Here is a 12,504-nt window from a genome sequence, read left to right on the forward strand (position 1 = left end):
AGAGTGAAAAGCTGTGCCAGGAGCACGTGTGGGGTCATGCAGGGGCTCTGGGCCTGCTAGACTGGGACCCACTGGTGTGAGGAATGGCAGGAATGTCCCCCTCGCTCAGCTGAGGGCTCCAGCACTCTGTGCCTGTCCCAGCACTGGGGTGAGGCCACTGGGAAGGGAGCAGCTGCTGTGTCTGCACTGGGAGAGGCTCTGGGTGGCTCTCTCAAGCTGGTCCTGGCCTGTATGGCTGGATCTGGTTGATGTAACATTCACACTTCAGGCCCCACGGGCTCAAATACAGGAACCTGCATCAGAGAGAGAAAATCCATTCAAGAATTGGAGCTGGTTTGCCTTGACTGCGAAGGAACTGCTGCAAACCTTTCTGTGGCCAGGTGTTGAGTTCAGGAGCTTGGCATGGCCTCTGCTGCCCCAGCCTTTCTCTCTCCTCCTCTTTCTGTCCCAAAGCTTCCATGTCCTGGCAACTGTGCAGCCCCAGTCTGACTGCCTGGCAGGGAGTGCACTCGATGCCTTTGGGTCACAGCTGGGCTGCTTGGGCTCTGCTGGTTCCAGAAGTGTGGGAGGAAGTGGCAGAAGTGACTCCATTCCAAAATCTGGAAAGTGAGAACTGCAGGACAGGAATGCTCTTGATGGATTCTCCTTTTACTGGGAGGCACTTGGGTTTCTTTTCAGCTTCAGCCTCACTACAGCACTCTCACACTCACCAGTGGTAGAACAAGGAATGAGAATATCCCTAGTTCTCCTCTAGGATTCCAGGAGAAGGGTGGATGGAGGGACAAAGGGATAATCAGGTTTGTAGACCAGCTCTGCTTCTCTTAGTATGTGCTGGTACCTGTAGAGAGAGGAATTTCCAAAGAATGGCAAAATTGCTTCATTAAAGAGAAAATATCTTGGGAGACTCATCATAGACAGGAGGGACCCCAGGGTTTCTAAACAAACACAAGGTGTGTGAAAGAATCCCTGCTCCTGGCTATGGTGAGTTGACAGTTCTGTCCCTGAATAAATCACAGGGAGGAACAGCAAAGACCATGCTTGATGTTGGATTCTTTTTGATAATGGGATAAGTGACTCAGAGATGTTAGAGGAATATTATATGTGTGAATAGTGGCTTCTCCAGACTGTCATGTCCTTGGAGAGTGTTATAAATAGTTCTGAGCACCCTGCTGCACTCTCTAATGGTTGCAAAATAGCAATTAATCATGTTGAACTTGTTTTAGAGTTTCTAACAAAAAGTGTGGCATAGCAGTGCAGGGTCTTCCTCACATGGGTAATGCAGCTTTCCACATGTCAATGGAATTTCCTCACCTCAGTAAAATTCCTCCTCAGAAAAAGATCAGTGGTCCCCTTGTGCCATCACTGCAGCCCCTGGGCTCGGGGTGGTGACAGGGATCAGTCTGGCCAAGGTGTCCCAACCACACAAGTCTTTGCAGCTGGAATTTGGGAAAGATGAACTGGAGATGCTGGGGTAGATGATGAGCCTAGGTTGAAATCCATTCTCTTTTCCCATAGGGGTGTTGCGTCTGCAGGGGTGGAATTTAAAAAAGAAAATAGAGAGAAAGTTTAGTTTTGTTGAGAAAAAGCAGCAAATTCTTGGCTGGAGCAGAGGGACAGTCTGTGGCACTGAGTCCCTGACTGACTGTCATGAGCACAATGAATTCTACACCTTCCCTCCAAGGGACCCTTCCTTGGAGCAGCCTTTCACCTTGATATTCCTGGTTTATAAATCTCCTTTGCCAGGTATTTGGGGAAAGTAAGTTATTATCAAGGGGAGCTTGAAACAGACACAAAGAGTGTGGTGTCCTGCTGGCAGTTGACAGCTGGGCTGGGACAGTGGTGGCTGTAGGAGATGCTGCTCCCTCTTGGTGCAGCAGAGCAAGGAACACTGGCTGGGGACAGGGAGCCCCAATTCTGGAACCTGCTGCCAGTAAAAGGACAAGGTGGAGCATGAGAAAGCATGGAATGGTAGGAAAAGGGGGATGGCTTCAAGCTGAAGGAGTGAAGGTGAAGATTGGGAATAAATTTTTCCCTGTGAGGGTGGGCAGGCCCTGGCACAGGTGCCCAGAGCAGCTGTGGCTGCCCCTGGATCCCTGGCAGTGCCCAAGGCCAGGCTGGACAGGGCTGGGAGCAGCCTGGGACAGTGGGAGGTGTCCCTGCCATGGCAGGGGTGGAAGTGGATGAGCTTTCAGGTCCCTTCCCACCCAAACCATTCCATGATTCTGTGATCCTCTGATTTTTAAGCCCAGAGCTGTAGATTGGTGAAATCCTTTGGAAAACCTGCTCCAAACATGACTTTAGCTGAGCTTTCATGAAAGCCTGGCTCTTCATCCCTGTGGTCTGGGCAGGGGCCAGTGCTGGAACCAGTACAGACGATAACTTCGCTGGCAATGAGGAGCAATTATTTCTCCCTTTATCTTCCTGTGACTGGGAGTTTTGAGCAGTAACAAGATTTAGTGTGTATGGTCTCCTTCTCTTGGTCACTGACACCCGCTCTTCCTGGCAAGAGGAGAGTGTGTGTTGTGTGAGTCAGGCCCCTGGGACTGCCCCTTCTGCTGCTTGGCTGTTGCCTATTTCCAGTTATGATTTTGTTGTTGTTGTTGCAAGGAACAAATGACTCGGGGTGCACATGCATGTTAGTTAGTAAATGATGCATTCCTTCCTGAGAGCAGCTTTCACAGCTTCCTGCTGCACTGCTAATGCTCTCTGGCACACAGCTGAATTCCTGTGAACAAGCCAGGGCTCCTCGAGGCAGTGTGCAAAATCTTCCTCTGCACAAGCACAGGGAGTGTTGTGGTCTGCAGTAATTTCATTTCCTTTAATTTCTCCTGTTCCAGCTGGGCCGATGCACAAACAGTGTGGTTAAGTATGAACTGATGCGCCCGTCTAACAAAGTCCAGCTTTTGGTGCTGTGTGAGGACCATAGAGGGAGGATGGTGAAACACCAGTGTTGCCCTGGCTGTGGATACTTTTGCACTGCAGTAAGTTCGTGCTCTCAATCTAGGGAAGGGGGTACCTGTTGCAACAGCTGGAAGCTGAACATGGAGATGGTCCCTAAAGGGGTGTCCTGACTTCCTGGCATCAGCCCCACCTCGTTCCACAGCACATCAGGAGGTGTTTTCAATAGGAATGTGTGTGAGGGCAGCTGAAATCATCACCTTTATCTTCCTGGAGACCCTCAAAGGGTGTTACCAAGGGGATTTCACATGCTGGAAGTCTTGCCTTTGGAATTTCTTTGGAACAAGGGTTTGTTGTTTTTCTTGGTGTACAGATCAATCACATCCAAAAAATGTCTTAGCTTGGTTTGTGGGGGAACCTGTGCCCCCACCTCTGTGTTCCCTCAGGATGGGGAACCTGAGTGATGGCACTGGACCAAGGCAGTGTTGGAGATCTCAGTTAGATTAGATATTAGGAAGATTAAATATTAGGAAGGAATTCTCCCATCTGAGAGTGATGAGGCCCTGGCACAGGTGCCCAGAGCAGCTGTGGCTGCCTCTGGATCCCTGGCAGTGTCCAAGGCCAGGCTGGTCAGGGCTTGGAGCAGCCTGGGGCAGTGGAAGGTGTCCCTGCCCATGGCAGGGGGGTGGAACCAGATGAGATTTAAGGTTCCTTCCAACACAAATCACTCTGTGATCTCCTGCTGCTTCTTCCACCTGTGCCACCGAGGCTTTTAAGGGACTTGGTGCAGTCCTTTAGTGGTCAGTGCCCTGCTTTCCCTGTGGATAAAGCTGAAGGGCACCAACTGAGGCCTCATGGAGTGATGGTGAGGCTTAATTGTGTGATGCTGGTATTTTTCAAGATGACTCAAGGAAAGATGCTGCAGTTGTCTCAAGCATTATTGTAGTAAGTGGAGCCATCCTGGGTTTCTTGCTGAGTCAAAGATCATTTAGAAGATAAAATCCTCAAACCCCTTCAAGGCATTTGCAAAGCTGAAATAGAGTTAATTAGATTGCTTGGGAAGACTGGATTCAGGAGAAGAGGGGGTTTGGCTGGCCTTTCCTTGCACTCTCTTCCATCTCTCAGTGCTGTGTGCTGGTGCACAGAGGTGAACCTGGAGTGTTTGTCTGTGCCACCATCACCAACCCAGAGCACAGCAGGGCTTCAGGCAGCACTGACACCACAGGCAGGGAGTTCTGGGCTCCTGCACAGCAGTTGCAGGGACTTTGCTAGAAAGGGAAAATAATTTTAAGAGGAATTGCCCAGTTTGTTGCATGAGCAGCAAGCTTGTTTGGGTTAATTAGGCTGGTCCAGGCAGAAGAGTCACATAATTTGGGTTACAGTGGGGTCAATGACAGATTCATGCAGTTCTTGAATGGTTTGTAAGCTGTGTTTCAGGTAGCTTTAATGCTGGCTCAGCACAGGTCTGAAGGTTTCTCTTCCAGTTTTGGGGGCGTCCTTACAGTGCACTGGCACTTCTAGAGACACAAGCGAGAACTTCAAGCGTTAGAGGGAAGAGCTGGAAATCGGGACTTCTTTGTTCTGTTTCCCAAGCACAATTCCAAATCTTGCTTTGCAGTCCTTAACCAAGTGAGTTTTTCCCCCTTTACCTTGGTTTTGTTCTCTTCTAAAGAAGTGGCAGTGCTTGCTTTACTGTACTGGACGCAGCAGGGCCGAGAGAGGTGGTGAGAGGAATGGCATGGAGCATGTGAAGGGGCGAGGCACGGGCCGAGCAGGGGCTGAATTCCTTCTCTGTGGTTTTTTAAGGGCACTTTCATGGAGTGTCAGCCCGAGAGCAGCATCTCCCACCGCTTCCACAAGAGCTGTGCCTCGCAGGTGAACGACACCAGCTACTGCCCTCACTGCGGGGAGGAGGCCTCCAAGGCCAAGGAGGTGACAATAGCCAAGGCTGACACCACCTCCACGGTGTCCCTGAGCTACGAGCAGCAGAAACCCGGCGCTGTGGAGGGCAGGGCCGACACCACCACGGGGAGGTGAGCTCGGGGGGATCTCAAACCTCCTGCCAGACCAGGATTTGGTTTGAATTGGGCTCAGCTTTGAGGAATGGCTGTGCTCCTCTCAGTGAGCTGAGTGCTGCCTGGGCTGGCTCAGCTTCAGGAATCTGCAGGATTGTTTTGGGTCACTCGCTGGCCCAGAGCTGAGGCAGAGGCTCTGGAGGTTGGGGGGTTCAGGAGTTAAACCATTCCTTCCTCTTACTGTTAGGAATGGAATAATAGTGGAATTAGTTGATATTGTCAGGTTTGCCAAGTGACAGCCATTCCCATCTGCAGCTCCTGACTCGCACCCATGAGAGGAGGAAAACACAAATCAAACCAGCCCTGTGTTGAACTCTGCTCTGACTTCCCATCCCATATGGCCTTGTGTAGGTGGCTTTAAGACTTGCCCCATGTACCTTGGTCTCCTGTAGCATGGAGTACATCAAGATGTAGTCAGAGGGCAGTGCAATTCCTTACTGGGCAAGTTCTTACCAAAAAAGCTGTAAAATATATTGCTTTGGGTTTCGATTTCAGTTACACTTATCTGTGTTTAAAATGCATTTGCTTTTCTTTTTTGGCGTAAGAGAAACGTTGTGTATTTTTAATGGTTATGCTTTGGCTATCTCTCATTTTTCCTCTTCAGTGGCACTGGGACGAGGTTGTCAGAGGAAGACAAGCCAGAAAGTTCAGCTGCTGAAGGGTTTGACATCCCTGGGTCTTCAGTTTTTCCAAAGCCTACTACTAGCTTGACCCAGGGACCAGTGAAAGAAACCCTGGAAAGTGCCCTGATTGCCCTGGACTCTGAAAAGTAAGCAAAAGACCATTGGGTCACTCCAGTTCCCAGCCAAGTTGCTTAGCCTAGAGAAAAGGAGACTTAGCTTTTCTGGATTTTGGTCCAACTCTGAGCTTTTTTTCTTCACTTCACTCATTAGTCATCCCCAACAGATTTGGGAGAACTGTAACAGCTCTAAATGTCTTATTGATTTCTCTGGAGGATTTAGTTTTCCACTGGCTCTTCAGCTGCAGCTGTAACTTCTGGGCTCCTGTTCACAGTAATGAGACCCAGAATCTGTTGCTGAGCAGCACTGAACAGATCCAGCCCTCTCTGGAACAGGACTGCCTCGGGCTGGAGCTGGAAGTTTTAAAGCCTCCTTCTGGAAATTTGTTTTTCTGGACCTGTACACTGAAGCTGTATCAGAGAATCACAGAAAGTTTGGGTTGGAAGGGACCTTAAATCTCATCCACTTCCACCCCTGCCATGGCAGGGACACCTCCCACTGTCCCAGCTGCTCCCAGCCCTGTCCAGCCTGGCCTTGGGCACTGCCAGGGATCCAGGGGCAGCCACAGCTGCCAGGGCCTGCCCACCCTCCCAAGGAGGGATTTCTTTCATATATTTAATCCTAAATTTCCTGGCTTTCAGTTTGAAGCCATTCCCTGTGTCCTGTCCCTCCATCCCCTGTTCCCAGTCCCTTTCCAGCTTTGTTGGAGCCTCTTTAGGCCCTGGAAGGGCTCTGAGCTCTCCCTGGAGCTTCTCCTCTCCAGCTGAGCACCCCCAGCTCTCCCACCCTGGCTCCAGAGCAGAGGGGCTCCAGCCCTTGGAGCATCTCTGTGGCCTGTCTGGATTCACTCCAGAGCTCCACGTCCTCCCTGTGTCGGGGATCCCAGATTTGGAGGCAGCTCTGCAGGTGGGGTCTCACCTGAGCACGGGGACAGAGGGGCAGAGCTCCCCCAGCCCTGCTGCCCACGCTGGGGGATGAGCCCAGAGCTTTGCCAAGTGCAGGGGTGGCAGTGAGGGGTGACATTCCCGTTCTTCCCTGGGCATTAATTCCGCTCTCTCCCCGCTCCTGCAGGCCCAAGAAGCTGCGGTTCCACCCGAAGCAGCTGTACTTCTCAGCCAGGCAAGGGGAGCTGCAGAAGGTGCTGCTGATGTTGGGTAGGTGCCTCCTGCCCAGGCCTCCTGTCTGGCAGCACTCCCAGCTCCTGCCAGGCAGTGCCAGCGGCCACTTCCCAGCATGGCGCCACGTCATCTTCCCGTGGGGAGGCTCCTGTGGGTGATGTGTCATTGGGAAGGCTTCATCTCTCTGGGAAATGTGCACTGCTCCCCGCTTGTGTCTGCATCTGAGCTGGTTGTGTCCCCACAGTGACCTCCATGTGGTTTGTCCCATCCCCTCTCCATGCCTGGGGTACATACTTGCATCCAGTAGAGAGGGAATAGATTTAATAGATTTCAATTTAAATCAAGACCCATCAGCAAGAAAGCAGAAGGGAAGAGCCTTCAACCATGGGGTTTGTTTTGGGGATACAGAGGTGCCTATCACTAGATACCTTTGAGCTGCTGAGCTTGTTTTTAGCACCCAATATTCCCCAGGAATTTCCCCCTCTGAAGGACACAATGTTTCCTCAGGATGCTTCCTTTCCACTCCAGTACTTTGCTGTACATTTTTGGATGCTCTCTGTTCTTGCCCTTTATCAGTTCCTTTTTTTTTTTTTTTTTTTTTTTTTTTTTTTTTTGTCTAGCGTTTGCTCCATTGTTCCTGTTTTCAATAGCACAGAAATGTTATTCATTGATATTTAACTACAGCCTCATCATACACAACATGTTATCATGCCCAGACATCTTTGTCTGGCTGTCAGCATCATCTGTCAGTCTCTGCACAGCTGTGAAAATCTCTGGCCAGATCCTGAGCCTCTGTGGAGAAATTCCATCCATGTTGCAGCTCTGTATTTGCAGGGGTGCAAAAAGGATCACTAATTTTAATTTCAGTTAATAGTGGTGAGACAGAGCCCAGGTAGTACAAACTCTTTGCTGTTCCCAATTTCTGGGGTGCTTTAAACCAAGCAGCATTTTTTCTCTTTTTATCCTCGTGTGGTGTTTGTTGTTTTTGAGATGAGTTGTGAAGCTGAGGGATGTTGCCTTTGGAAATATAGTAATGCCTTAAAAAGTCATTGAATTTCATGGTGTTTCTAAGCTCTGGGTTTGAGGGCTGTTGCATATTGAATGTGCAGGGGACTGCCCTGAGAGCTTTCTGGTGAAATGTGCAGTGAGACATGAGCAGGCCTGAGGATGGGCTGGGAACCCATCCCTTAAAAGCCTTTAGCTTACATGATTCTCCTGTTACACTTCAGTCTCTGAACTGTGCTTGAAAGTGTCTCTGCTCTGTTTTGCAGTGGATGGAATTGACCCTAATTTTAAAATGGAGCATCAGAGTAAGAGAACCCCTCTCCATGCTGCAGCCGAGTCCGGCCACGTGGACATCTGCCACATGCTCATTCAGGTCTGTCTGCACTTCCAGCCCTCTCAAAAACCATTTGCTGTGGGCTTTGATCTGCCCCACATGGAAATCAGCAGTGGAAAATCCCTCCTGTAAAAACCCTCCTCAGTCCCAGGGTTTGCTGAGGGAGGAGTGGGGCAGAGTAACGGGAGGGCACAACTGGAATGGTCCTGCTGGGCTGTTCTCCAGGCAAGGAGCAGGGGAAGATTTGGTGTGGGCAGGTGGGGATCTGTGCCTAAGCACAGCCAGAGCTGGGCACTGCCAGATGTGCCAGTACCAGCACAGCCTGATGCACTGCCAGATGTGCCAGCACAGCCAGATGTGCTGCCAGGCTGCAGGAGATCTCCAAGCTCTTGGTTTTGATCTCCAAGCCAGGTTGCTCTTGGTGATGAGGGAGCCTGGAAGCTGCCAGGCCCTGTCTTCCCTTCTGTCAAAACCTGAGGAGCTCCTGCAGGATTTTCCTCTGCAGCATAAATGTCTCACATGTGGAAAGGAGTGAAGGGAAGATGCAAGTTTGGTTTGTTGTCTGGGATTTGGGTTCTAACTGAGGGAAGATGGTCAGAGCTGTAGGGGTGTTGTTGAGCCTGCTCCAAAACAATGTGAATAAGAAAAATAAGCATTTAAAAAGTTCTAGTTTTTCTTTTTTGTACTGGTGTCTCTGGTCTGGAGTTGTGTTTTGTTTACTCTATGGGATTGGGAAACCTTAAAGGGCTGCTGAGAAGGCAGCAGTGACTGGCCCTTGGAAATGATCCTACTGGGCTGGTGCATTTCAGCACCTGGAACTGGAGGCTTTCAGGTACTGTTTGAAGGCAGCAATGGACCTTCCTGGCTGCTCTCACTGCAATTACTGCGTGTGAAGACAGTGGAATGAGGAAAAGGAGCAAAACTTGTGAGATATCACAAACAATTTAATTATCAGTAGGGTTGGTTTGTTTCCAGAGTGCTTCATCTTGTCTCTCCCTGAGGTCTGGCTTCTGCAGCAGCCCAGTGTTTGGCTGGGAATGGCCTCAGCATGTTCCACTTGAAATGCCTCCTCTGCCCTGGTTCAAATTTCTCTGGCTGGGGGAAAGAGTCAAACCAAAGGAATTCAGTGGGAGGCACCTGAAAACAGCTCCTTGTGCCAGGTGAACCTGAGTCAGCTGCTGTGAACAGGTGTGAGCCTCACACACACCCCCCTACCAAGAGCTGGGTGTCTGAGAGCTTTTGGGTTTAACTTTTGGATGATTCCTGAGCTCAGCCTGAACCTGACATAGCCATGGTTTGGAGAGGAGTGAAGTGTTGGAGGCACTCTGGGTTGAACTGAACAGATGCTCAGAGACCTCTGTGGAAGTGGTGCCATTGACTTCCACAGGAATATTTAGCCAATCCCCAGGATATTTTTTACAGCTTCTGCCTCCGTTGCCATCAGCAAGTTGTTCCTACTGCTTGTGACATTGAGAAGAGCTGGTTGTTGTAGGCTAAATGATAGACCAGGGAAAACAAAGCTGCTGGAAAAAAGAGAAGGCTGACTTTTCCAAATTGTTACACAAGCAATATCTAGAAAGGAGTACAAAATCTGGTAATAACAGGAGTTATTTAATACCAGCTGTTGGCTTCCTTACAGTTCCTTCCTGGCTGGGAAGGCAGGAGAGGGGGCAGGCAGTGTGTGCTGTTTCCAGAGCAGGTGGACTTACACTGCCTTCTTTCCTCATTCTATTTCTTCTTTTTTCTTCTTTTTTTCCCCCTGCTTACTATGGCTAAATTTCAGGAGAAGATCTTGGTATTAAATCTCTACTCCCACATCCTTCCTCTGCTAATTGTCCTTGTCCTTGCCCTGGCCTCCCAACAGGCTGGTGCTAACATTGACACCTGCTCTGAGGACCAGAGGACCCCGCTGATGGAAGCAGCAGAAAACAACCACCTGGAAACTGTGAAATACCTGATCAAGGCTGGAGCACTAGTAGATCCCAAGGTAGCAGTTTATTCCTTCCCTTTTTCTCCTGAGGAAGCCTCTGTCCAGCATTTCTTCCTTGAAGTTTTGGGTAAAAGTGCCCAGGCTGAGTAGAAATTAACTGGTTTGTCTTGTAGTGAAGGCTGGAGTTGTCATAATCTCATTTTTCTGCTGGCCATGAGCTGTTTGGGGCAAGTGTTGCCACTTGTCCCTCTAGTTTGTGGCACCAAATGTCATGGGGATTTCATTTCATAGATCTTAGTGTCACAAATCCACTGCAGTGGAGCTGATTTCAGAGTGCCCTTCTCTGTAGGCTCTCATAATAAGAGTTTTGGGGTGATGTTTTAAAATAGGCTGGTAATTAGGTGTTTGCCAAGCCAGGAAAAATGACAGAGGAAGCTTTCCTTTCCAAAGGACTGATGTGTGAATTCTTGCAGTCATGCTGCAATGGCAAAATTGAACCCCATCTTTAAACTCTACCCCTTAATTTAAACCAAAACAATAAAATGCAGCTGTCTCTTTGCCTTTAGCATGCTCTGGTTGCTTTGCAATCTTGGAAAATGCACAGACCATTTATTAGTCCCATAAATCAGATGCTGTTTGGAGCACAGGAAGCCTCCCCATTCAAACTTATTGTCACAACCTGCTGCTCCTGGCTGGGTTTGGGAAGGAACCAGCAGCATTGCAGAAGGTATCAGGTGCTGCCCAATCCAGGCCCCAAATGGATCCTTGGGAGGCTGGTTCTGAGCTGGGAAAGGGAAAGGACAGGACAGGCACGTGTGGCTTTGTGCTGGCCACTGTCCCAGGTACCTTGGAGCAGCCCAGACATCTCTCACCTGATTTATTCCTGTGGAAAAGAGGGGAGTTTGTGCTTCTGAAGGTCAAGGGAAGGAGATAAATTCTGAGCTTGCAAAAACAAATTAGAAGCCTCAGATCACAGCTAGTTTATGATGTTAATTAGTTTATTGCACCAGCTCAGGCCTCTGTTTGAAAGCAGTAGCATTGGTTTGGAAGCAGCTTCAGCCCTTAGCTGGGGCAGGTATGTGCAGAGCCCTGGGACTGCAGGGCAGGGAGCTGGGTGGAGGCTCCCCAGCCCCCAGGGTGAAGCTGTTGGTCCTGTTATCAGCATGGAAAAACCCCACTCAAAACCTGAAGAAACTTTTCAATAAAACCTGCCTGCTCTCCCAGGGCTGAGGAGCTGCACTTGGTTCTTACCCATCCAAGGGGCAAGAACCCAAGGGGCAGTGGAATTATTCAGCTGGAGCGGGCACATATGGGGGTTTAGAAACTTTTTCTGTGTCCCCAGGAGCCCTCATGGTGCAATCCCTGACCTGAGATGTCCCCTCCTTGCTCAGGGAGTTGCTCTCTCACCCTGCAACACAATCAGCTCCATCCCAAAGCTCTCACCTCCAGCGTTGCTCCCAGGGATTTAGCTAGAAGGAGTCATTTCATTTTCAGTCTTTCATTTCCTCCTCCTGATTTCCTGCTCTCTGGGCCTTGCTCTGTGCTAAGCTCTTGGGATATGAATGCCTGATAAAAGTCAGGCTGCTGCCAGAGAGATCTTTGGTGTGAGGGTGGGAGCATCTCCTCTCCATCATGACTCACAGCCTGCCCATCTCCTCCAGGCCTTGCATTCCCAGCTCCCAGAGGCATTTTTCCTTTCTACCTTTGGGGTTGTGTTTTATCTCCTGTCTGTGCAGATGGCTGTGGCAGGCTGGGGACCTGGTCTCTCTGGAGAGAGACACCACAGCCCTGGACCTGCTGCCAGGTGCTGGGATAAGGCCTTGGGCTAACAAAACCCAGCAGGAAACCTGGAGGAATGGAGCATTTCAACTTGAGACAGAGCAATTTTTCTGATGTAAAGTGCAAACTTTGCCTGTGTAAGGGATTTTTGCTTCCCTTTGGCTCTTCAGCAAATGGAGAGGAGTGGGAAATGGGCTGTTGGAGAAGGGGGCGTCACTGCCAAGGTTTGGGACTGGTACCTTCCCCAGGCTTTGCAAAGCCCTTTCCTTCTCTGCAGGGTGGCACCTCTTTGGTGTAAAGCTCCCAAGCTTTGCTTAGAGCTGGCTCTGGCTCCTGTTCTCTGCCCTTCAGGCAGTGGGGTGGAGACTTTTAGAGTTCTCTGCTCCATCTGGGAACTTCTCTGCTGTTCCTGAGCATCCCTGAGGATTTGTTCTGTGCTTGTGTGCAGGATGCTGAGGGCTCCACGTGTCTGCACTTGGCAGCCAAGAAGGGGCACTACGACGTGGTGCAGTACCTGCTCTCCAACGGGAAGATGGATGTCAACTGCCAGGTGAGGCCTTCCCTGGGGCAGGAGCTGCTTGCCCAGGTCAGGGACTCCCTCAGGTCTGTGCTGTCTGCCCAGTGC

The 12,504-nt window shown here is 50.1% G+C and overlaps 1 protein-coding gene across 18 annotated transcripts in view; it reads left to right on the forward strand.

The window, feature by feature from the left end:
* The window catches only part of EHMT1 (euchromatic histone lysine methyltransferase 1), a 120,463-nt gene that overhangs the window by 87,136 nt on the left and 20,823 nt on the right, over positions 1 to 12,504 (forward strand). For 14 of the 18 annotated variants that reach the window (XM_072936850.1, XM_072936848.1, XM_072936854.1 and 11 more), the window contains 7 exons: positions 2,838 to 2,981; positions 4,705 to 4,931; positions 5,578 to 5,742; positions 6,785 to 6,867; positions 8,103 to 8,209; positions 10,035 to 10,157; positions 12,328 to 12,429. In XM_072936850.1, the coding sequence (XP_072792951.1) occupies positions 2,838 to 2,981; positions 4,705 to 4,931; positions 5,578 to 5,742; positions 6,785 to 6,867; positions 8,103 to 8,209; positions 10,035 to 10,157; positions 12,328 to 12,429 (951 nt within the window). The remainder of the gene's footprint in view (positions 1 to 2,837; positions 2,982 to 4,704; positions 4,932 to 5,577; positions 5,743 to 6,784; positions 6,868 to 8,102; positions 8,210 to 10,034; positions 10,158 to 12,327; positions 12,430 to 12,504) is intronic. The other 4 variants (XM_072936861.1, XM_072936862.1, XM_072936860.1 and 1 more) reach the window with 1 other exon arrangement.

This window comes from Taeniopygia guttata, chromosome 17, assembly GCF_048771995.1.
Source record: "Taeniopygia guttata chromosome 17, bTaeGut7.mat, whole genome shotgun sequence".
In the NCBI taxonomy this organism is placed as follows: domain Eukaryota; kingdom Metazoa; phylum Chordata; class Aves; order Passeriformes; family Estrildidae; genus Taeniopygia; species Taeniopygia guttata.